The sequence below is a fragment of the Anopheles nili genome, chromosome 2 (assembly GCF_943737925.1).
Source record: "Anopheles nili chromosome 2, idAnoNiliSN_F5_01, whole genome shotgun sequence".
In the NCBI taxonomy this organism is placed as follows: domain Eukaryota; kingdom Metazoa; phylum Arthropoda; class Insecta; order Diptera; family Culicidae; genus Anopheles; species Anopheles nili.
This window is the reverse complement of record NC_071291.1, coordinates 730,628-756,272: the sequence shown is the minus strand read 5'-3', so window position 1 is coordinate 756,272 and position 25,645 is coordinate 730,628. Positions and strand designations below refer to the sequence as shown.

General features: G+C 51.0%; 1 protein-coding gene across 1 annotated transcript in view; it reads right to left on the bottom strand.

The window, feature by feature from the left end:
* Nucleotides 1–18,270, bottom strand: part of LOC128722082 (homeobox protein cut) — a 151,751-nt gene extending 133,481 nt beyond the window's left edge. The window contains exons 1-2 of the mRNA XM_053815905.1: nt 18,168–18,270; nt 16,511–17,169 (exon numbers count right to left, since the gene is read on the bottom strand). Of these exons, the coding sequence (XP_053671880.1) occupies nt 16,511–16,630 (120 nt within the window). The 5' untranslated portion in view covers nt 16,631–17,169; nt 18,168–18,270. The remainder of the gene's footprint in view (nt 1–16,510; nt 17,170–18,167) is intronic.
* Nucleotides 18,271–25,645: the final 7,375 nt, after the last annotated feature.

Below are 25,645 nucleotides of genomic sequence, written 5' to 3'. Positions count from 1 at the left end.
GGAACTTCTTGCACGGGGCGAAACGGGTGGTGCGTCGTTTTTACGACGCAAACATGATCATCAATACATTTTTCCGATTTTCGTAGGAATCCATTCCCTCGACAATGCAAAGGCCAACGTGGAAATGTGGAACGGGAATTGTCGTACCACCACTACCAGCTCAATTGAGACTCACGGTGCCGTGGGTTGGATGGAACGGACAAAGGGGCACGCATGGTTTCTATTCAACCGCTTTTCCGTGCCCTTTTTGGCCCGTACCGATGGGCGATAGGAACGATTATTAGAAAATAATACGACCATCGAGACGGGGGTCTGGTGCTAATAGGCCGGAGGTCCGGAGGAGAACAGCGAAGAGCGGCAATAAATTATGATCATGTACCCGAGCGAGCCAGTCAGCCAGCGCGACGAGAGTCGAATAAAATTGTTCCTTGACGCGGGGACTCGACGATTATTGCTAAAAGCCGCAAAAAAATCGCCGCACCAACGCGTGGTGCCAATGATCCTGGCAGGCAGACGAAGGAACTCGAACTCGATAGCACAAGTTTGTACGCGGTTGCGGGATTATGCGGTCATGGGGAAATGGCTTTCAGTCACAACGTGCCGGCTTCCAGCATATGTTGAGCGAACCGCATCCCCACGCAGCATTGGGACATCCATCGATGGGGATCTAATGCGAAAGATGATAAATTATCGACCATCGCGCGCTTGTTGTCGTTTTCGTTTTCATCCATGCGGAGGCTGTGTTTTTTGTTTTGCTCCTTCTTGGACGAGAAGCACTATCCCAGTGTTATCGAAACTTCAGTTGAGCTGTGTTTTGAGAAGTTGCAACGCTACTACGCGTGGTGGTTTTTGCTAGGGGTCGAGAATACCGACCTTCGAATTGTCGAGAGACGCGCCCGTTATCAACAATCAACGAAACAACACACCATCGGACGACCCCTGCACCGTTCGCCAGGCCTTGTGGGAATTGGAACTAGTTTTTCTCCGCCCAATTATTTCATCTCATCCTCGCGGTGTCACCAACACTCACAGAAAGGATGGCTGCTTTGGGCGAGCAGGCGAGCGAATAAGTGTATTCAAATTAAAAATTATTCATTTTCCAAACGGATCAGTCACCCGTGTTCGTGTGTGTGTGCGTGTGTGTGAGTGCGTGTTTCCCTTCAGCGCGGATGTTTCCCGAACTGATCACAAGGATAACGAGCAAATGGACGGATTCGACGCAATTCCGCTCACCGTTCGTGGGTTCGAATGGGCCCCGCAATGAATCACAATTACATCATCCCGAAATAGTTCCGCCAAAAAGGGAACGGCACCAAAAACCGGTTTCACCTCGAATCCCTCCGGCATCGAAGGAGTGAGAATGCAAAACAGGGACTCGTGATGGCGTGGCGAGAGACGGAAAAAAAAGCAACGCTTGCACAAAAGAACCTTCACAGACGCAGCCTGAAAAACCGGAAAAAGGGATTTACTACTCGAATTAAATCAATATGGAAACGAAACGCGTACAGATTTGGTTCGGAGTGGCTTTTTTTCGGCCTTCTAACTCTCCCCGCAAGACGCAAGCTAATGCGCCATAGGGTACACCATTTTTGACAGCATCGAACAATAAATTTTAATTTATGACAAACTAAAATCGAGTGCGCTTGAAGGAGATCGAGCAAGAGAGAGAGAAGACCGCGGCAAATGGAAGGCAAAATGGAGCACACAAAAATTGCTTGAAAACGAATAAAAGGCAAAATGGCTACAAAGCCCGTCGCCACACCGGAAGTCAATAGTTTTCCGTGAATAGTCAGACTCAAGAGCGCTTTTCTTTCACCCCGTGTCACCGGATCCGAGCTAAAAGGAAACGGATGAAAGAGCGCGTCCTGAAAGGAACGCTTGCGTGTTGCAATCCAGATCCTGGTGATGGATCAACCGCTCACCGACCTGGATAAAGGTGATTGCTAATCGTGATACATGCGCAGGAAAATACTGTGAAAAGATGAAACTAATCAATGTCGAAGTCGTTATCTGCAAGGCGTTCCGACCGGGATGCATCTAAAATGCAAGACTCATTAAAAACCGACTGAATGGCGTTCGTTTGTATCGTGTCGGGGCTTCCACGTACACCGTCGTCCTCTTTGGCGAGTTCATGTAGTGGTTCGATTCGATTCGATTTCGATAAAGCCCGCTCGCCTTGACCGACCCGGTGACAGGTCGGCTGACGTTGAGCCGTGAAGGTAGATTTCCGTGAACTTCCTGCCCACCGGAGGCGTGAAATGGAATTTTCCGGTACCAAAGACAGACACCTACCCCACCTGGATGGGTCAAAAAGCAGGTCAAAGAATTCCTTGAACCAGCCGGATCAAGGAGCTTCAAAAGGGCCCTAATAGCCTCAATGCAGGCGGAAGGCAGGACGGCCATGCCAGAGAACCGTGCTGTGAGGGCGCACCTATTTATAATTAATCATTATTTATTTACCCATTGATCGAAACAAGCTTCAGCCCAAAAGGCCCGGGCCGACATGCGATTGTGTCATTTTCCCGATACCCGCGCGGAAAACATCGCGAAAACCAGGAGTCAGGGGAGCGAAAACGAGAAGAAAACGGTGGAAAACCGTTTTATCGCAATTATGAAATCTCACAATCGCATGCCGCCGTTTTCAAACGCCCTCGGTCCGATGCAACGCTAATAAACGGTCCGATGCAGAGCAACGGTGCAACGGTTCGAAGCCGAACGATAATTACATCAATTTTCAATCTGTTTTCCCCGATTAAAGAGCCCCCCTGGCGCTGGAGTGCGTGGGCTGAGAACGCAGGAAAGGACAAACAAACCGTGCTGAGGGTGCACGTTGCACCTTCGTGATGCACCACCTCGTGGGTGTCTATTTGATTGCACTCAACAAACGGGGTGCGAGCGAGCGAATGGTGCGTTAAAATGCGTATCGGTAGCCCGTGGGTAGCGGGTGCGAAACTGTTGTATCCTTTTTTCCTTTTCGACCTCTGTAAGGAGGCCCCAGTTGGGTGGCCCTTGGGAGCGCTGGCATGGGCAGAAAATTAATTATCGAATATCAATTATGCCCCGGTTTCGTCTAAGCTCACTGTGGTAGGCTCTTGGGCCGTTCTTTCTAGGGCACGCATTTTTTAATGAACGCCCTTTCGAGGCGTAACACACCTAATGCTTCCCCGTGACAGATCGAAATCAATATTTTGCCATGCCACGCGCGTGAGTGCCTCGAGACCGTCAGCCTGGTTTCCGTGGCCAACCTGGCGAATAATTTTAGCGCGCCATAGCCTGGTCGCTTGGATAAATGCTTCGGGTGGGCTTCCGTGCCCGTGGTTCCACTTCTATAGCGGCCGATTTTATCACTGCACATAGGCACGGATGCATGGGCATAGCCGGGTGCAATGTGGATCCAGATTTTGACGGATGTAAAATGGCACTTCAACACGCGAAATAAGCTTCGCGTGACTGGCATGGCGTGGTTCGGATTCCATCCCGAGGGCGCGCAAGCCATGGGCTCGATGCAGCTATCGGCGAAGGATTCATTACTTCGACTGCGCCCGATGTGTGTAATCGAATGCAAAACATGGCGGAAAAAATATAATGCACCGTGTGCGAGAGCGTGTTCGATGAGTTATTTATAAATAATTATCTCCGATCGCATTGTTAGAGCGACAACCCGTGTGGGTTCATGTTAATCAAACGATGCCAACCGGCAGATAAAGCTGCAAATAGATATTAAAGCCCTCGCCCCGTCGATGCGTAATGGAGCATTGCACCAACGTGCGCCTGCGGGATATGCGGATCGTTCCTGTTCTGTTTCGATGTCAGAATCGATGCCGTACTCAGGCTAAAGTGACCGTGCGAATCACAAAATCGGGGTGTGGATTTTTCTAACAAGTCACAATAACATCAACCCTGCTCTGATTTACGACGACAGCACCATCGCGAGGGTACTCGAGGAAGAAAAACGCGTCGAAATACGCTACACCGTCCGGCCCGGAATGTCCTGGACTCGCATATGCCTGGCGAATGCGTGCTTGTTGATTCAGGAGCAACCCTAACGCCCACAAAGGGAAGCGTTCTCGTTTCCGTGTGGGGCGAACGTGCGAAGCGTGTAATCAGCACAGATCAACGGGGTTGAAAAGTGTGTCAAAGGCCATTACATCCCATTAGAAACTTTCCCATTTGTCTGCACACAAACGCACGCACGCGGGAGCTCGCTGACCATATGCACTAGGCATGTGTGAAGAAGTGGGTTACCGCAGTTACCGTAGGCTAGGACGTTCGCTTTTTCCCCCTCGTTTTATTTTTCCGCAAAAGGTCCTTCGGAAGGCGCGCTCTCTGGCTTATCATATGCGTTTGTCGGCCTTTCCACCTGTTCCTGCGTAAAACGATGGTGCCGGTTGGTTGTTTTCCGCTTTTTTCCGCCGGTTTAGAATCGTTGCAGTGGGTGTAATTAAAAATCTCCTGCCTATCGTGCAGCAGGTGCACTTGGCTTGTATTTGTGTGTGCGCGCGTGTGTGTGTATGTGCGTGGCTCAGGACAACGCCACACCAGGATACGGTTGCGTCAAGCAGTAAGCCGGCGGACATTAACGCCAGCGCTAGCCAGCTCGCCATAATCTATGATTTATCATCGTTTATTTATCTCATTAGGAGGACGATAATTTGATCCTCTCTGTCTCGCATGTTCAGACGCCGCCCTGTGCGAAGTAATAAACCCATCATTACTAGTTGTTGTTCGATTCTCGTCCTTGAGCACGCAGGAAGTCCTGGAAAAACTTCCCAGACTGGGGAGGCATTTCTTAATGGAAAATGACTCACACACCGATGAGTAGCACACATACTGCACCATGTACTACGAACTTTACGCCTTCGCACCCTTCGGGCGATCTTTATCCGCTCATATTTATGGGCTTAATAAATCTCGGCATTGTTATTAATAAAAATATTACACTCATATCCCGCTGGTGCGCTGGCTTCGTCCACGGAAGTCATTCGTCTGTGTTAGCTCCACTTTCCAGCTGAAGCGGGAAGGGCCATCAAACATCAATACCGATGCAATTTGTTCGCTCACCGCTCCAGCCGAGACCGAACTCGATCTGATCCGAGATTCAATCTTTGAGCCGACTGCCTCCCGAAAAGCTCGGGTTGATTAGAAAATTGCCAGCCGCCCGCTGATGCCTGCCACTGAAGCATCCGGTTTTTCAAACTGCCACCGGGCCGATTGACGCGGAGATGATTTTCTCCAATTGAATTCCTCGTGACACCCGGCCCTTCCCGGTCTATTGGCATCGAACCGTGAGGGGATGATTGTGGTCGCCTGATGGAGGTTACGATATGGGCCGGCTTTATCAGCTCGATTGGACGCTCGTCCTCGCCGTTTCGGATTCGGATTTGTGTGCGTTCCCCGGCCAAAGCAAACAGGCAAAGCCAATCAAGCGCTGTGTTATCATTAGAGTCAATTCAGATCCGTGATTTATGCGATCGCGAGCACTTTGATGGAGTTTGGCGGTGTGTTTGCGCTTGCGGGGGATTTTTCGACCGCGCACGGGTGGCGCGAGGGCAATTGCGCATCATCGGTTTGTGGTTTTCGCAGATCCACACACACATACAGGGCAGGGCAGGGCAGGGCAGAGAGTGGTGCACTCAGCAGGCGAACTCGAAGGGGCCAGATAATGGCGCGCATAAAGCATAGGAACAGCAACAATAATAATAAACGCCACATGTTGTCTGTCGCGCGTTATGTCGCCTTCCTGCGCGTACACGACCAGGGACATCGTTTCTCATCTTGCTTGCGAGATGAACATTTCGTACGGTTTTTCTCACTCCATTACACACGCACGCTGTTGGCGTCTCGCTCGCTCTGCGGTTGGTTTCGCTTTCCGGCGCATTTCCCTTCGGCTCGATGCCTTTAAATCCGGTCCTGAATTGCAGCGCCGTCCGTCCGGGTTTGAGGAGGCCGTTGTTGATTTTGTCGCCCGAAATTTCCCCTCACGGACACGCACCGGCGTCATCTTGCAGCCAGCAGCAGTTGTTTCGCTGCTGACACCAACCCCAAGACACCTCGATCGATGCGGGTGCGCAATCGATTATTTGACTTGCGTTTCATTTTGCACGTCCCAAACCACGAGTGCTGAAAGAAAGCGCAAGGAATCGACGACAAATCATCGCCCCAGAGTGGCCGTGGATTCGTGCGAGAAAAGAAAGCGAATTGTTGCACACATTTGGGACCGCGTTCTTTTATGCCCGTGCTTCGAAACGATCGATGCGTGTTACGATGTCTATCTGCGGTCTGTTCGAATGGGAGACACCCAATCCTTGCCATCTTTGAGCTCGCACTCTGTCTGCTCTCGTGACCAGAAGCAATGCAATAATAAATCTACGGCGATGGAGCACGGGGAGTGCCATAGTAGGGGGTCTGCTCTCTCGACTCACCCTACACACCCGGTCGCATAAAACGATCCAATGACTAACCCACGCGTGAGCATGTACTGTATGGATTATAGATTAAGATCCGACGACTATCGCCGTTGTCGTTGGGAAGGAGATGAGGAATGAAAACGCACAGAAGACTAAAAAGAACACGAAACTCCAAGAACCCAACGAGAAAGAAAGGCAAAGATCCCGACATCCCTTGAGCAGGCATGCACGCACTCTTTAACATCCGCTTTGCCCTTCTTCCCGACCGATCGCACGCATCGAACGGAACCGAGGGAGGAAGCTCTTTTTCTCGCGCCTCTGGAGGGTGAGCTACCGTTTTTTTTTTTTCGATTTCCGTAAGCGTTTCATCTTTTACCAGAAAACGCCACCTCGGAGGATTTTTTTTCTCCGTGCTTGGATGTGGACCTTTGATTGTCGCGGCTCACATTTGGATTTATGATCGCTCTTCGACACGAATCCCCGACAATTGAGGGCTTCCGTTCAATTCGTCCGGTCGCCAGAATCGCTCGGTGGAAGCATGAGCATTGAATAGGGGGAAAATACCGAGAACTAATAATGTCTCCGTTTCCCGTCCACTGGAAGGGAATTTAGAGCGATCGATCGAGTCGCTCTGACTCGATCGCGAGATCCATCGCGAGCAATTAACCACTGCAAGGACGGAAGGATCGGAATGTCATCCCACGATGATGCGACGATCGATGTTGCAACCGATCGAGTCGTTGGGAAAATATGATCGAGCTCCATTGATGGGAACCAATCGGGGGGTTTTGATTTCATGGCGGAAGTTTCAATTAAGGCTAATGATTGAACCACTTCCCGCCGATCACACACACTCACGCTCGTCGTGGTGACAGTCTATTCGAACGTCAATTTATTGCTACTCCTCCACCTGCAGATGCCTGCAACGTCTGCTCTCCCGCGTCGTTTACGGGCGTCGTTTTATCGGTCAACGTCAGATCGCCTTCAACGAATCTCGTCGCTAGAGATTTTCAAGCGCCGAATCCCTCATTCAAACCCTCGTTTCCATCGAGTGGCACTAAAAATAGCGCGCCATCGTTTTGTCGCGCGTTGAGAAACTCGAACGTCCGTCGAAAAATGGGTAGCATTGTTCTTCAAAATTCATCGATCGACGTGAAGCTCGGCGATAAAGTGAGTTCATTGGAGGGCGCTCCCCCATACCTTTCCACCCACCGTACAACCTTCGTCCGCGTGCACGAAAGAATGATTTCTAATAACAGGTGTAATGGCAATTTATTTATTTTCCTCGTTTCAAGCGGCTTCGATTCAGCTGTTCCGTCGCGAGGTCGCGAGGTGAATGCGTCGAAGTTTGGGTTGGCAGTGTTCGGGATGGTGATGCTGCTTTGCAGAGGTCCTTTCCTTCGACGTAGTCGTCCCGGTGAAACAACGACCTGCAGTAGCTTCGTAGGCCGGTCCGATCAATCGCTCAATGTTTATCAAATCTGAAGTACCGGTCTTGCGGATTCACGGGAAATAAAACCGCGAGCGATCGCGCGCTTTTACGAGGAGCTAGTGTGTATTTCTCCCGGTGTCGTTGTAGGCTGTAAAATATGTCCCCACGATGTACGGGAATTTATTTTCAGCCAGCGAAACAAAACAGAAAAAAGAATCCGTATCAAAATAAAACGCTCTATTCGCCGCAGTCGATTCGGCAGCCGTGGGATGACAATAAAATTTAATTTAAACCATCCCACCGACGAACCAACGGACCATCGTAGGACAAACGCAGCACAGCCGTTCTCAGCCGATGATTGTTGATATTTTGCGAAGGAAAGTAACAATTTTCGATCACATTTTTACACCCGATTAGCGTTCCTGGCTTCGGGGGCCACAAGGGTGTTACCACGAATTTTCCTCCATCTCGCCAGCAGCCCGTGGGTGGTCAACGCCAACGCTATGCTTGGCCGGGGGTGCTTTACGATCGATGCTGCATCTCGCGGCTCTCGAGATCGTTCTGTCATAAAATTTCGTCGAACAGAAGCACCGAAGGCACGCTAAACAAACAAACAAACCGAGCGCCTAAATCGGCGTCATCGGCAGCTTTTTTTTAGCCCGCCGTCCCGCGAGCAGAAGATCGCACGATCGGTGGCAAGATCGTGTTACAAAATAATGAGCATCGAGCCTCGGTGCAGGAATTCATTTATTATATATTGATTAATTTGCACCACGCTGGCGGTAATTAATACGCTGCCGGTGCTGTAACCGGGGGTGCATGTGGCTTGTTTTGGAATTTTTCACTCCATGCCAGCTCGGTTGCTTCTCAGAACGCGCCCAGAAGGCCACCACTACCGTTAGGACATTAGCGACGAGAACGAGGCGAACGATCGAATAGTTGAGCCCTCAACGACAGCTGGTTGCAGAAGGGCCTAGGGGCCCGGTGAAGGCAATTTAGCAGCACCGGCAAAGAAGAGGTCTTAAAAGCGGCTTGAAGATAAAAAAGAGACCCCTTTCTTTTCGGTTCATCCCTTAACCGTGGCTACTGTGTTGAGCGTTTGTGTGTGCGTTCGAGGAAAATGTAAATTTTGTTCCGTTGTGGCGTATGCTAATGACGAATGAGACAGAAAGGGGCGCACACACACATATGTGCCGTGTCTGGTCGAATTCTCACGCCAAACCGAAGAAGATCGTATTAATGAGGTGGAAAAGAGGTGCTCCCTAAAGCCCTCAGTTACGGAATAATTGCTGTACAGTGCTGTGTGATCGCCGCCAGGAACCGATCGGTTCTAGCGTAATGTGTTTTGGCTAATGAGCCACATTCGATAGAGCAATGTCGTGCCAGGCGTTATCAGGTCCATTTCCTTTCTTGGGTGATAAGCGTACGCCCTCGTCGCCAGCTAGCTTCGATAAGTTGCATGCCCAAAAAGGGGCACCCAAAGAGTACAAGTGCAATGTTTAATTTACTTTATCTCCAGTTTTTGGTCGCCCCACTTGGTCTATTCGCCAGTCGGCTTCAAAGACTCGGTGGGTAATTCGATTTGCTAGGATTCAGCTGCCTCCTCGCTTACGTCTGCGTCTGGTCGTGAAAAACGTTTCATGAACTTTATGACATAACGCCTCGAACGGGGCTTCTTTGTTCGACCCAAACAGCCACCATCGATCTCGGGCAGCTTGACTCACGCAGACTCGCGCGTTACTCGGAGGTCTGTATCAGATTGGGCATATCGGGTCGTATCCGGAGCCACCGTAAACTCGACCGACCGGCCAGAAACAATCGCAAATGGTGAGTCGCTTGCCTCGCCCGGTGACGGTTCTCAAGTTTCATTGTTCTTCGGCACGGTTTGGGTTTATTTTTCCCTCAAAAATCTCCCACCAGCCCACACCAACACCGAAGCACGAACGCGAGCTAGCGAGGCTCTCGGGGGCACATCAAACTGCAACCGGTCCGTCATCTGGTGGCTGAATTTATTAACCAATAATTAAAAATTCTCGAAAGCGGGCGGCTTAATTAAAGTCATTGTTCCAGATATTAATCAGGCATTTTTGGCTCCTCTTCGGCGGCGCTTTTTCGAGTGCTGGTTTGTGAGGTGCCTACACCGTCTTGGGCGTAATTTGCTAAATTTATTTAAAAGCTTCCCCATTTTTTGGACGAGTGTGTGCCGACTGCTGACCGTTTCGTATGCGCCATTTTTCATTTTTGGATTTTCGACTGCAGCCGCTGGCTCTCGTCGTGGTCATGGTTGTGTCTTTGTGCCGCTGGTCAACACAATCGCACTCGGGTGGGAGAGAGTGTAATCCTGCTGATTGTATGATTACGCTGAATTAATTCATTATCTATTGTTTTGCTCCACTCTACAGGAGCACACCGAGGAGGCGGGGGAGTAAGCTCAGCTTCTTTCTCTCATTTTTCACTCCATCGCTATCTCTGTCACTCGCAGCGCACCTTCTCGCAGACACGAGCGCCATGCGGTGACCTCAAATGGTGGGTGGTTTTATTCGATGTTTTGTGGGTTTTATGCTACGCCAGCGTGCACGAGAGCAAAAAATATTCGCCATAAATCATTGAACACACTTTCGTGCCCGTTTTATGCGTACCGCAAAGTGCGGCCGATCTTTGCGCAAAATAGAGTGCTCTCGATGTCGGTGGCCTCCCGTCATTTGGCTATTATTTTGCGTCCCCGGTGCGCCCTCGAAAAGCCAGCACACACACACACACGCACACGTATGCACATGCACATAATTACTCACGCCCGGTTGGGGTGGTGTGAAACCCCGATTAAAATGTACGAACCCTCTCGCAGAAGCACGCCGACGGTGGTGCACAAACATTTGCGCCCCAGCGCACCCAGGCCGTGCGCTTTTGTCACGAACGATTAGAAGCGAATGCAATTAGATGTGCATCTTGGGGGCCTCCTTGGCGATTCCCGGGGTGGCCGAGCCAACCGCAGAGCTGACGGGCGGTGTTCGAGAAGCCGGCAAGCGGAACGAGGCGCGAGACAGTGTCGCGACAATTAGCTGGATAATGGAACTTCACACCCTGGCTGGGCCAGCGGATCGAGGTGTACACATGGAACATGGATCGGGAAAATTATCGACACCGGAAAGCGCGTGGAAAACGCCCCCGGAAAACGGGCGAACGAACCGGAACATAATGGCGATCACGGCTTCGATCGACGATGGCAGGTTGCGCTCTTGCGGTTGGCGGAGCATAGGTTCAATTATATGCACCCTGACAGTAACGAGGTGAAAATATACATTCTAATAATAACGAGAGCGCATCCGCGACCCGCGCCGCGATCATGATTGGGAAATATTTGCGCCCGTCCGCTATGGCGCAAGCGATTTGCGCGCGCCGAGAGCAGCTTTGAAGCGAGCTCTAGCATGAAGGAAGCCGACCGGCGACGATCGTACCATACACCGTGCGGTCGCGATCCGCGCCAACATCGAGCCGGCACCACCATTATACGTTCCGGTCGATTTGACCCCTCGACAGACGCTCGTAAACGCGGGACCCAGACTCACCCCAACTCGCCGGTCTGCTACCCTCTGCCGGAGCCGGTGCCGGAGCCGGTGCGTTTGCGTGCGCGCCGTGCTTAGGAAACGCGCAAACAACACGTGTTCCGATGGATGGCGTGAAGTTCGATGCGTGGCAGCGTGACTGAGAGCGTACAAAATCCGTCCACGCAGCTCCGACGCTTCCGGAGCTAGTCGAGTAGCTAATAATCGGCTGCCGGTGGCGTACTGTGGGAATTGTTTACGTTGAGCGGAAGGTGATCGTCATCTTCGTTCCAGGATGCGATACCGGGTGGCGGGATCATATCACGTTCGACCACCCACCAAGGGCGTTGGCTGGACGGCTTCGAGGAATGATCGAGCAAAAGAGCGCAGCATATTTTGTAAATCCCGCGACCGATCGATCTTGTTACAACAGGCAAGTGTGCGCCTTCGCGCGAGTGTCACTCGAGTCGCGTGCGTTCTGCGGTTTATTAATGGAATCGACCGCGACACCCGGCACCACACCCCATCGGGACATTGGAGAGGTATTTAATTAGCCACAAGTAAAATGTGTGTCTAGCGGGACAGTGCGGGGCAATCGAATCGAACGTTGGCTTGCTTTTGTGTCCACTCCCCTGCCTCGAAAGGCGTCGGAGGTATTATTATTTATGGGCCGGCAGCACGAGTGCAAAATGCAATTCTATGCCCTCGCGATGCTGCGTCTGATGAAGAGAGACGGCAGGCAGCTTCGGTTCCATGATCGGGGCTGAAAGTTTTCACACCAACCAATCTACCGAAAAGGCAGAGGGCGCGCGTTGGAGCGACACGATCGGTATGGAATTCAAATGAAAAGTAATTAACTTGTCGATTGGTTCTAATTGCCTTTAATAATGGCTCTGAGCTTGAACCAGCGACGGACAGCGTTCGTTTTGCATTTCGTCTTTTACAACCAGACCATCGAGCAGTGCAACCTAGGCCAGCACAAAGCCGGTTCGGAATTCGACAACGGCTCATAAATCGGCAATTTTCCATCATAAAGAGATCGTCAACGGGACACAACGGGCAGCGCGTAATGACCGCGAGTGGGGCCGCGCGAGCGATCCAATTATCCCCTCAGGATATCGACAACCGGGAAGAAAAACCGCAGGATCCACCGACCAAGGAAACGAGTCCAAGCCCCCATTTTGTGTGCTGCCTTTACTGCCCGTTCTTCGTCTTTAATCGATCGTCGGCAACATGATCGACGGAGGGCGCATCTCGCCGTACAAAGCGAAGCGATTGGCAGCAACAAATGAGCGTCTATTTATTTTATTTCAAGCCGGCTTCAGAGCGGAGATCCTTGACGGGCCCTCGGGCGGCATCCATCATACCTGATCTCGGGTGTACTTGCCGTGGCTTGGGCTCGGAACCGGGATCGGGGCTTATGAATGGCCGCCCACTAGCCCTTGCGCTCAGCCCTTCCGTCGGTTGTCGTTCATCATCAGCCGCGTGACGGCGGTGCGGCGGCTCTAATGTGATCGAAGCCACTTCAATCGATGGTGATTTTGTTCGACGAATCCGGATCTCGAAGGTGCACCGCGCACCGGATCGATCCGGGCGACCGGAAAACCAGAATTCGTTAGCAGACGGTGCGCTTCAGCGACACCCTCGTTCTGCTGCCGGGCCCGAACGCGCGGTGGTAACGTGTTATTAAAATCGTATCAATTTCAATAATAAATAATGATGATTACCAATACATTTTCCAGCGGCCAGCACCGAAGGGGCGAGTGTCCATCCGTGCTGGACCAATGGACCAATGGAGAATCTGCGAAACCAAATCGCCAAGGGTTGCAGATAATGATGATTATTTTTTGTCTTTTCGCTTTCCGCGCATTTCTGCGCGCGAATGCGTATGCACACGCTGCGATTGTGTACTTGTGCGCTTGTGTGTGAGTGAAGGACCCTCGGAACTCGATGGGAGTTGTCATTTTGCATTCAATCCGATGCACTCCATCGCGGCGTTATCAGATTTTGCTCCAACGTCGGAACAATCGACGGCCACCCGGTTGAGGATGGCGTACGCAGATAACGCCGCTTGGTGAGACTTTTACCACACGTACACGTACACCGATGGAGGCCCTTCGTCTTCGCCTCTTCCGGTACCGGGAGGAGGTCGGTCCATTAAGGAGAGGAAGGCATCAAAACCATATCTTTTGAAACAAATGTCGATAGATTAATCAATTTATGGTTTCGCCCCGCGATACCGGTTGGGATAATGAGAGAAAGAGCGAGAGGGCGCAGAGTGAAATTGAGCGAAAGGGAACAGATAAACCCGCAAGGGTGTTGCGGATGCAACTCGCCAGGAGGGCGTGTGTGTGTGTGTGTGTGTGTGTGTTTGAGGGTTGTTTTTATTATTTTCTCCCCTCGTTTTCGTTTGCTGTCTTTGCTTTTCTTTCCGGGCCCTTTAGCAGGCCTCGAAGAAAGAGGGCGCCCTTCGACACCGACGCCTTGCATTTTTTTCACTTGCTGTTGCATTTGGAACTCGACGCTATTTCGCGGATGCTGGCGGCAAAAAGTGATTTTACTTAATTGCAGAATGTGCGGGTTTTGAGCTAGCGAATTTTAGCATAACCCATCCAACCAGTGACCTCAGTGAAACATTCGCTCGCGTCGGTAATGAGCCCGCCATGGTCACAACAACATTTTCTGACTTCCGCCCGTCAATAGCGATCGATGGCGAATCATCCCAGAATCGTGATTGCCAAATCACAAATTTGCCTGTCCGATATTAATCGAATGCTCCCCCCACGGCGTCCTTCTCCCAGGCCAGGCGTCGACTAACGAGAATTTGATTATTTATTAATGACGCTCGACGCTTCGTTCAATCTTTCTGCTCAGTTCGTTCTGTCGGCCGTGGACCTTGTGGCTTTTCTTCCAACACGCGCCCAATGATCAATCGTTCATCTGCGGCTTCAATTTCAGATCGACTCCAATCGGGCCATTTCTCAATGGACACTGGTCTTGAGCCCTGGGAGAGAGAAACAAAAACAGAACGAGAAAGTCCCTGTCGGCAGTTTCACAGGTACCTTTCGGTTGCTTTCCACCTCCACGATGACCGCGTACAATGCCTTTTGTTCTTCTACCAAACGCAACCGAGTTGTCGTTCCGTCTATGACCTATAATTACACCTCCCGGAGACCTAGACGAGGCCGTTCGATTTTGGGCGGAAAGGCACGACATCGATTGATGAACATCGATGCTGCAGGCAAACTTTGCGACCGCCATAGGCCAATCGAGTACGTCGAAAAACCACGAAACACGCAGCGGAAATTCCCCCGACCCAGACGGGAGCTCGATCGTGCACGAAAAAATGCATCCAAATGCCTCGGTCGGTCCCGTGCTAATAACTGCCTCCGAGAAAACGCTTGCTGACGATCTGTTCCGAGGCATAAATTAAGCACACGCAACTACACGAGTCCACTCTTGGGCATTGGCTTGTTGGTCACCGGTGTTTCGCCTTACTTGCATCGCTAACTTCGCTTGTAGCACTTTTTCCGGAGTGTTGTAGATGAGCGATTTGTTCAAGGAACTATAATCGTAAACAAACACATGTCGTATCTCCACCAGAACAGCTGGAATTGCTAAAAAAGGGCCCTGTGGAGGGCGTTCTTACGCAAGCGAACGCCACGCAACGTGTTTTACAAACTCCCGTCGGTGTTTGTGCGTTACGCTTTGCGGTTGAAATTGTCGCTCCGATTTCGTTCGTTTTCGTGTGACCGTTTCTCAGATGCAAAAGTGTGGCTTTTGTTGTTATTTTTCTGTTAGAATACCAGTGGTTTTTGTTATGTTAACACACTGACGATTTGACGAAGTTTAAAAAGGTGTATGACTTTTCTGACAGATGAATTTTCTTCCGTTATGTTTGTAAATGATTCGGCGGATTTGTTAATTTGTTTGCTAGAAAAACTACTGCGAGACTAAAGAGAAAAATCTTTCTCTTTTCTTTTCTCTCTCTCTCTCTCTCTCTCTCTGCTTCCGTCCCATTTAAAAAAAACACACTATTAAACAAACAAACAAAAACATTCACATTCTGTGCCTCTTTTCCTTCATACCAAACGCTCGATTCTCGTGCATTAAAGCTTGAAATATCCGCCCTTGCTGGAGCAAGAGCAATTAGCTAACGCACACAGAAGGATTTCCGGTCCGCGAGCAGCAACTAACAATCGCCAGGCAGTGGCCACGAAAAACATCCGCTACTTCCGATCAGCCAACGCCAAAGGGAAGACATTTCGCAGTACACACTTCACCAAAGTGTAAACACTTAAATCCGACACCCACCGACCACCATCGAGACCACCCCGATCAGCATCACGTTGATTGTTGAAGCCATCGTCGTCGTAGTCGTCGAAGTCCTAGTGGTTGCCATCACCAGAGTGTGTCTATTCCGCAATCCGGGCTTTGCGGCATTACAACACATCCAGGCGTTCGGCCATCCAGCGCTTCCCCCATTGGGGTGGCTGTCTTGCTGTCGTACCATGGCTGAGGGGTTGAAAAGTTCGAAAGGGTTCGCATTCGGCCACCCACCAACACCAGCGTCAACGCGGGCTGGAACAATAACAGCACGAACATCTCGGCTCCGGGCAACAACACCGACGACGACGACGACGACGTCGACGACGATGACGTCGAGCCTACGATGGGGCCGGAAAATTCACCTCCTTCCCACTCGCGAGTATGCTTGCCATTGCAGGAGGTCCGAAAACGGGAAGCGCTTCCTTTTTTCAACCCACTTTGGGTCTCACCCTTCCGCACTCCACAAACCCCCCCCCCCCCCCCACAAAGCGGAAGGAATGTGGTCAAGGACACCAAGCTTCTCCTCAAGGAGACGGCGTCACAGAGATCTCACACCATCATCACCACTGTCTGGTCGGCGTCGCGCAAATTATCAATTTTAAATGAGTCCAAATTAAAGCGCCAAGCCACGCCGAACGGCCGACCCCGAGCCGGCAAAGGCAAGGGTCAACGGACAAAAGGGAGCGAAGCGCAAAGGCGGCCTGGCGCGTGGAACGAGCCCAGCTCGTACGCACTTCTTAAAGGGGATGGATCAAACCGAATGCCGGCGTTCGTCAGCTGCTCGACGGGATGGTACGTACCTGTTGCCAGAACTGTGCTAGCAGATAGATGCGCTCCTTTTTGAACAACCAATCCATAGGCTGGACGGCAGGGAGGTCCATATCACTGCCTCCCGTGCTCTGCGGAATGGTCGGCTGCATTCGGTGGCCAGGAGGGGCGACGACGGTGGAGGTGGTGGCCACCTGCTCGAAGCCTCCTGCTCCTGTTCCTGCTGCTGCTTCTACTGCTGTTGTTGTTGCGTTCGCGCGAGAAGCCGTGATTTCGGTGCGCTCTTTTCGTGCTGAGCTGCAACTGTTTTTTTTCTTTTTGTTTCCGGGGCCCTTTGCTCCCTCGATATTTGGCTGGAATTGATGCGCGTTTCACGCGGAGCCTCGATTCTGCACCGAAAGCTTCTCGTTCGCAGCAGCTTCCGGTTCACTTTTGCGTTTCATCACTGCACACTCGCCTGTTTATTCGCCTGCTAGTCGCACACGTGCTGTTTCTGGGCACACGCACCGGCACCGGGTCACTGACGGATTCATTGCCCACCAACAATATCGACTTGGGCAGGACACTGACGGGTTCACGCCGGTTCCCGGTTCGTTCTTTGCCGGGGAGAAGGCTTGGTCACAGGTAGAACACACTCGGTTCGCGTACACACGGAACAAACCAAATCAAAATAAACACATCGAACGGGCTGCTGCGGGAATACACGGATGGTGAAGCCGGGGCTTCGATTAATTGAGGCCTTTACGATGGTCGTCTTGGTCGCAAAAAGGATGCAGCTTGCAGGCACAACAGCGTTCTGTGGGGCTCTCGTGCTTGTTTCTTTCATCCGGCACCGCGCGCGCTTGCCGTTTATGGCCCCGGATTGCTTTCTTTCGATCGATTTTTATGGCTTAACGATGCCGTTGCGATTCACCGCCAAAACAAAACCCACCCAACGATCGAACCGCCTGGCCTCATAAAGCCAAACTACAAGCGAATACAAAACTGCTTATTGCCAGAATTGCGGCCCTCGTAAAACTCGCATCACTAAAGGCGATCACTTTGTTTTGCGTTGAGACCTGCGTTCGATCTTTTTCGCGACGACGCGATCAGACAAACGCGAGGGATTCGTTTTGCACCAGGGAACACGCGCTCGAAGGCACTTGATTTGTTTCATTTCATAGTCCAGCTCGTTCCGGTGCAAGGGCAGGTCCAAGGCTTCGTCAACCAGACGATCTCCTTGCACCTAACGAGCGGATCTGCATACGTGTGTGTGTGTGTGTATGTGTGTGTGTGTGTGTGTGTACGTGTGTGGTCTAAGGATACGGAATGCTTCACAAAGGTGCTGATTGTCGCGAACAAAAAAAAAAGCGCGAGGATAAACTAAAGCAGTTGTTGTCCACGTGGTAGTCGTCTGGCGGTCATCGAAAAGAAGAATCAAAAGAGCAGAAGTAGAACTTCACCAACGTTGGGGACGACATTGGATCGTCGGAAAGAGGACGACCACACCACGGGCATGTCTACACAATCACACGGATACACATATGATCGATCGACCGACCGATGCCGCGACACGCACACGCACTCGACACACAAGGATCGCAACGTCCCGTGGCGGCATCAATAACGCATCGAACGGACTAATGATGGGTAAAATTGGGTATAACAAAAAAAATGGCAAGAAAACTTTTATCCCACGCACGCACGCACGTTCGAACGTTGCCGTCGTCGTCGTAGTCGTCGTCGTTGTCGGACACGTCTCGTAAACGGCTAAGCGGCGTCGGCGAGCACGCGTCGCAGACGATGTTTGCTGGTATAAAAGACTTGGTTAGACTAAAAGACTAAAATTCCGCGTAAATCCACTCGGTCGAATTCAGCCTGTGTTTTCGTTCGCGCGGCCACCAGCGCCGCTAGTGGTCTCTCTCTGGTACGTGTGCAAACGTAAGCTCTCTCGCTCGCGACTGCTCGTGAGCTGGTGAGCAGCCGATGAGAAGCCGATGAGAAGCCGACGGTGAGACTGAGCGCGTGAGCAGCGTGAGATTTGCGGAAATGCTGAGCGGTAGGTCACACCGGTTTTCCCCGCCGGAAAACGTGGCTGTTTATCATTTCGCTTTTCTCGCGGTAAACATTTGACGAATTGGTTCTAGCTGCTCGAACGTGGCACGCACACGTGGCCTGCTGGCTGTTTTTTTTTCGACGAAATGTGCAAAATTTTCCCCACCGAATCCTGCGATTATCCACGCAACCACGGATGGAGGATGCTGCTGCAACTAATTGATCGCCTGTTCGCTGGATTCGTTCGCACCAATACAACACAAATCGTGGAACTATTTGGCGGATCAAAACCGTCGATGGCTTCAACTATTACGCCAACGGTTGTCGCGGCGTGGACCAACGCAGGCACCACGCAAGTCAGGTGTTTCGAGCGGCGGTGAACTGAGAGACACAAACAACGGACCACGGTGAGAGCGAGAGAGACTGCGAGCATGAGCGAGAGCGAGAACGAACATCGCCGGTTCTGGTGGAGTGCGAGCGAGAAAGCCAAAAATAAATAAATCGTGAGAAGAGCGGTCCTGGGATGGAAAAGCGTGTAATCGCGCGCGCTCGCCGCGATCGGTTTTTATGAACGAAAAATCGGGAGAATCGTTTCATCATATATATGTATAGGTTCGGAATTGACACTTATACTAATAGAGTCGATTAGCCACGCCTTTTCAATACACGATTTGGCCGCGGTTTCGCCATCGCGACCGTCATCGTCTCCTTCCCCGCCTTACGATGGATTCTGCTCGTTTGGTGGAGCCGATATATGTGCCCTTCCCGCGAGCCCTTTAGTACGTGCGCCCTTTCCTTCAGGGATGAGAGGGAGGCAGGCGAAAAGGTTCAGTTACACTCGCGGTGTGTGCCTTTATGTCGCATATGTCACCGAGTGCTCTCGCGGGCTTCCTTTTTCCGCGGGTTGCCCTTCTTGGGTCCGAGAATCAATCTTTGCACGTCGCAAGAAACCTTCTCTCTACCCGCTACGGACCATCTCGCTCTCACTATCCTTCTCTCTCTCTCTTTCTCTCTCTCTCTCTCTCTCTCTCGCGCTATCCACCTTTGCTCCTATGCTCCCCATGATGGAGAAACAGTTTTGCTGGGGGATGCCGGGTTCGTGTGCTTTTTTTCGTATCCTTATTGTTGCTGGACGAAAGCAAAAAAAAAAATCACATGACGGGCGCCGTTAATGCATAACCCCACTTCTTCGGTGGTGCTCTCTCGCTCTCACCTTGGTCTCTTTCTCGCGCACCCACTCCGAGCTGCGTTTCCTTCCGAGCGGCAGGAGCTTGCATCGATTCGCCATTCTTACAAATACACGTATTTTTAAAACTAGGCAGCGGAATGCAACAACACATGCACCTCCGCGGTCACATACGAATCCTCAGCCACGTGCGAGAGTGAAACAGAGAATCGTGGGAGCCTGATTGCAAAAGATTCGTGTGCAATTTTTCCATCTACAAAGGCCCTCCCTGGGCCGGCAACGGGCACGAGGAAATGGATCTTTTCGTGCAGATAAATATGTACGGACCTTCGTCGCTGGCGTCCGTGTCCTTTCCACCATCCTAGCTCCATCAGTCGAGCTCAACAAGCACACACACACACGCACACGTGGTCGGTTGGGGGAAAAAATTGAACCTCGGAAAAAGAAACGGTGGCGCGAAGACACCGTGCAGACGAGAGCTCCCAAGATCGTCTGCATCTATTCGTCAGCCTTTGGCCATTTTCATCCTCACCTAGCCTTCCCACGACTCGTTGCCAACGGTCGAACAAATACAAGCACCACACACTGACACCTTCGATTGGATGCCCCAGAATCCCCATCACCCATCGGACGCATCCTTGCCGCATGAAGCCCGCGTGCAGCATCAACAGCTGCGGTGGCTTCGAGGGGGAGTAAAAAATGAGAGCAGGAAAAAAGAAATCCATCCCCATGATGCCACTCTCCAGCCGGAAGGATAAATCAGAGCTTTTTCGGGGAGAGCAGGGATGAGGAAGAGGAGAGGAGATAGAGGGCCGAGATGGAAGCTTTAATATTTTACCGGATTCCTCGGAAATCAGAATTTATTTCACCGCTCTTTCGCTCCCCCCGGAGCGCCCGCGCGCGTGCAATTGGTATTTTCGGCCAAAGACAGCATCCGCGAAGGATGCAAGCGTACTGTGGGTGAGACAAAAAATTGCCCCACACACAGCCTTGTTCGAGAGAGAAAGAGTGAGTATGTGTGTGTGTGTGTGCGTGTGGGAGATAGATGGTGAGAAAGAAAGCCCCAGTATGTGGGCAGTGCAGAAAGCTAGAGAGAAACAGAAACGGAGAAAGCGGGAGTCACAGCTTCGGCGTGAAATGCAATCGATATCCTGGTGGAACCCTCAAGGATCCCTTCGACTGTAGGTTCATTTTTCGTTGGTGCAAAAATGCATTACGAACATTATTAGCAGCGTGGGTGGTGCGGCCGGGTGAGATGGCGTTGCCGGAGAGCAGGATGGAAAAGCTTTTCTTTTTTGCTTCTTCATTTATAACTCATAGTATTCGCGGAAAGCGAGCTACCGACAGGATTCTTTTTCCGTTCTCGTTGGCCGTGGTGCTTCGAAGCGTTGTGCTTGCGTCGAGGAAGCGCTACGAGGGAGTATTTATATTAGTCGGCATATTGGAGAAGCGAGACCTGGGAAGGAATCCGGTGCGCAGATTTGCGATCCTTCGAATCGCTCGCATTGGCGCTAAAATGCATATTAACAAAGATGGTGCGAGAGCCCGTGGCAGATGGCTTTGTTGATGGTTTCAGAATGTGTTGCTTTGGCGCTTAGGGCGCATGTAATCACATTAACGTTCTTGTTGGCGCGCTGATGCAAAAGCAGAAAGGAAACCCAAAGAGCTTGCACACGTTTGCGTCGAGCGTCAAGGGGCGTTAGTGCGCATGCAAAAATAGCATATAGAGCAGGAGAGAGAAGCAAAAAAAAACACGGAATCAACCAAAGCGAACCAAGTTTTGCGACAAAGTCAATAGATAGATAGGAAGTGAATGCACACAGGCACAAAGGCGCATGGTGTAGAAGCCAGTGACATGCACGGACCGGGCAACTGATGGGAAAAGAAATAAGCTAGATTGAAGCTGGCAAAAATGACTCGTGACACGAGAAAAATAGTTCATTCCGCAATGGAATATGTGCACTTTTTCGCACTCCGGTTCTACTCCAACCATCCGCGAGTGCATGCACGCTCAATCTTGACCCTCCGACGAAAAACTTCGGTCGGTGAAAACCCCTGCGAGGTGGAAATTCATGACGCAAAGCAACGTATTTTTCAGTCCGAAGTCAGCAAAGATAATCTGATTTTTCTTGCCCCATTCCGCGCTTCGATGGCCCAGGCAAGCCCTCCGGGGAATTCACATACTGTCGCTTCGCTGCGCTGCTGGGTGTGTGGATGAAAAATTTGCATTGGTTTGATTTTTTCCCTTTCTGTTTGCTGTGCACCGTGTGGGTGGTATACGAAGAGCACGAAGTGCGAGTTGCACCGGATGACGCACACGCAGGCAGCAAACGATGAACTGGCCATTCTTGATGAACAAAAAAAAAACTCGCCAGGAAGAAGTAAAACGCCATCGTTTCAACGGCCGACAAGTGTATTTTACAGCTCAGCAAAAGCTGATTGTAACTTTGTCGCCATTTTTTCAAAGGCTTCCGCAAGGAAAGCAAACCCGTTCAATGTTACTCTGCAAAGGACATAAGTCGTCAGGAAAAATCATACTTTTGTAGCTCAAAATATTCAATGCACATCCTTCCAGCTATCCGTATGTGGATTTGTGTAGTTGAGCGCGAATTTCAGCGCGAATTTTTTCTAATACTACCGCAAGCTGTACCGGTTGCTAGGCAACGCTGGCATCCAACACGCGAAAGCTGAATCCGTGTTTTCCTTCGACGAGCTCTGGTTGCTTTCAACAGAAACCGGCGATATAGAGAAGCTGCACTATTTGCCCATCATCAGAATATTCTCATCAATTTTCTGTTGGCAATAAAAATGCAAAACCACCCCCAGGCTCCTCACTAAAGGGATGCAATGCACCGAAGAAAGGGGCGCATGAGGAGGGCTGTAGAAAGAAAGAAAAAAAAATCATAGCTGAAGAAGCACATTTAACAGAATTCCAAATTAAAACCCAAAGCTAGCAGCGAACGAAAAGTGGCTGCCCCATTTCGTCGAGGCAGGCGAACGTGAGGGAAGAAAAACGCCGAAAGCTCGCTCCACCCTCGCCCTCGAGGGCTTCTTTTTTATGTTGCCGGGAAAGCGTCTCATCTGCATGTCGAGAAGGAACGGAGTGCAACCTCGACAGCGTTCGCGCCAAGTGTGACAGTGCTGCGTCAGAAGCGCATCAACATCAGATTCTCATCATTGGGGCAAAACCATATGTGCTCGCGCTGCTGCTGCTTCCGCTCTAGGGGGAGTGCTTTTTTGCCCCTCCATTATCGCGCTCTTTGTCCCGTGGTGGTCTGTTTTCCCGAATCCAGCATCCAATCAGACCCACCAATGGAGATGGCACGGGAAAGCCAGCAAAGCCCGGCTTCCGGCAGCCTTCCCGAGGCTGCCGCACACAAGAACGTCGCATTTTCGGGCCACGAGAGAAGCGAAAGCAAAAGCGAGCACATAATAATTATCAAACATCATCTATTTGCATCCTGCGCTATCTTCGGTTCCTCGCCAGGACACCATCGTCGACGTCCTCGTGGGGTGCCTTGCCTCAATCAGCTTCAATCGCTCCATCGGCCATTCTGCACGAGTCCGTGCCGTGCCGGAGTGGGAGCGCTTTCTTTTTCCGCACGCGAGTCCCATGTTCTCTGATCTGTGCCCTATTAATACCGAATCTTACCGTACGCGAGTGCTTCCTGCGTGCTTCCCGCATGTGCATGTGCGCGGCAACGAGGACGCGGTCTTTTTCATTCCTTTTGGCCCCAAAAAGCGAACACGGAGGATGTCATCGCCCTGATGTCCTGGTGCTGCTGCACTTCATCACGGAGGTGTTTCCATCGCGCTGCATTCCGGCCACCATCGGCGTCGGTCCGTGTCACCCGCTCGTCCCTTTCCAGCACTCGCTAATGTGCTTTGCGCAAACGGATCCACCGCGACTGGGTTCGTCGCAGGACACGTCGACGTCGCGCTCGTTGGGAAGCGTTTTTCACGAATCGGCTACGAGCGCCATCCATTCCGCTTCATACGAACCACGGGACCATGTCAGCACGATGATGCATAGTGTCATTAGTTTGGTTCGCAAGAATGCGAATCCTGACGTCGACGGGGACTTGGTTGGGTGAAATTGACCAGCCATGGTTGGAAAAGTCCTGTCGCGCGAACCACGAGGGCCCGGACGGGTTCAATAGATGGGAATAGATGGTCTGTACATGGGTCTGCTTTTTCTTGCCACCTTTTCACCTGGGCCGGCACATTTTGGGGGGACTCACAGTGCCATTCTTTTTCCGGGTCCTGCGAAGTGCGATGTAAAATGCCGGAGTCGTATGTGCCGTTGTATGTTGGCGTATGTGCTGCTTAAGCTCGTCCTCGTCCTAGCGCGCTAAGAAGTGGGGCGAATGAAAAAAGAAAAGAGGAAAACTTTCATTTGTGATTTCTCGTGCCGAAAATACGGTAAAAAAAGACAGCCATCCTGCTTCTGCCGTGCTGGTGACGCTGTTTGAAATGCACGACGGAACTGACAGCAAGCATCCACTGGGAAGTTTGATGGAAAGGAAAATATCCTCGCAAAAGAAAACGACAATACAAGCAATAAACCGATGCGACAGAACCCAGCCCGGGGGGAGCGAAAGGATGGCACCGGAAGCGAGTGATATATGCAAAAAGCGAGCGGCAAATGCGGCCACGACATGAGCAACTCCGGCGAAACGGACAGTACGGCACTCGAATGGTGATTAAAATATGGCAAATTGCAGATTTTTCCAAAGAGTTTCCCTTCGTTCCCCGAGTTTCGCGTGGTGTGAGGTGGAAATGGCTGGGCAGACGTCGTTATTGCATCGCATTTTTTTCGGTTCTCCTACGCCATCTCTTGAGTCACGTGGAAACGGTTCACACAACCACGCGACAGAGGCACGTTTTCTTGTGAGTAGTATAGTAAAAAGTTTTGTGGTTTGTTGAATTTTTTTCTTCGTTGAACTCGATGATTATATGATTGCTTTATGCTTTACTTATTGCTTTTGTTAAATAATGAGAGTTTGATGCTCGAAGCCAAAACCACGTGTAGGTGGTGTTGTAGAAACGTGTGAACGATCTCGACGAGCAGCGGGGGGAGTTGAATGACTCTAATTGTTCTGTAATCGTTCTCTCACTCTGACACTCCTCGTGAGTATCAATATTTAGTTTTCATGCGATGCTGCGCGTTTCGGTTTTAGATTGATAGTGAAAAGATTCTATACAACTTTCCGCGTATTCAAGAAACTCGAAGGAGAAACGAGAGTCGCTGTGTTTACCGTTTTGCCCTTATCAACATCCGGCAGGAAGTAAGGAACATCCGGATTAAGGTATTGTCGATTGTGTGCACGATATTTGACGCGTCGAAAGCTGCACAAAGCGTTTGCTCTCAAGTCTGGGCTTTTTAGACCACCATCGGCGCACAGGATGTCAGAAGGTGACGGCGTATTTATTCGCTGGGAAAACAAACAAAAGCACTTAGAAATGAAGCTAAATGTTTTCCCAAAACTCCAAGCCAAGCCAAGGGAGCAAGAAGGAAAACAAAAAACTGGCGCGTACCGGATCGAATATGGTCAGTTAATTTTGGATCCGGAAGAAAAGACGTAAAATGGAAAAACCATCCGGCATGTACGAGAGCATCGAGCAAGCGAGCGCTCGCAAGCAGCTCAGGAGGTCACTGAATAGAAGAAAGCGCAACCAACCGGCGGTAAAAGAAAATGCATTATGTATTTTATGAGCAAGCATCGCAGCAGCCGCTGACGCCGTCTTCGTCGCCAAGAGGTGGCGAACCAGCGGTTGCTCTGATGCTATTTTGTATCTACACAGTGTCGGACAAAAAAGTGCATTTTCCTTTCCGCTCGCCAGGTACAAACTTATGCTAATTTTAATTGGATCCCATTTCACACCGTAGTGTGAACGGTGGCGCGTTGGATCCCACATTCTTCGCGCTCGCTCTGTCCTCCGACGG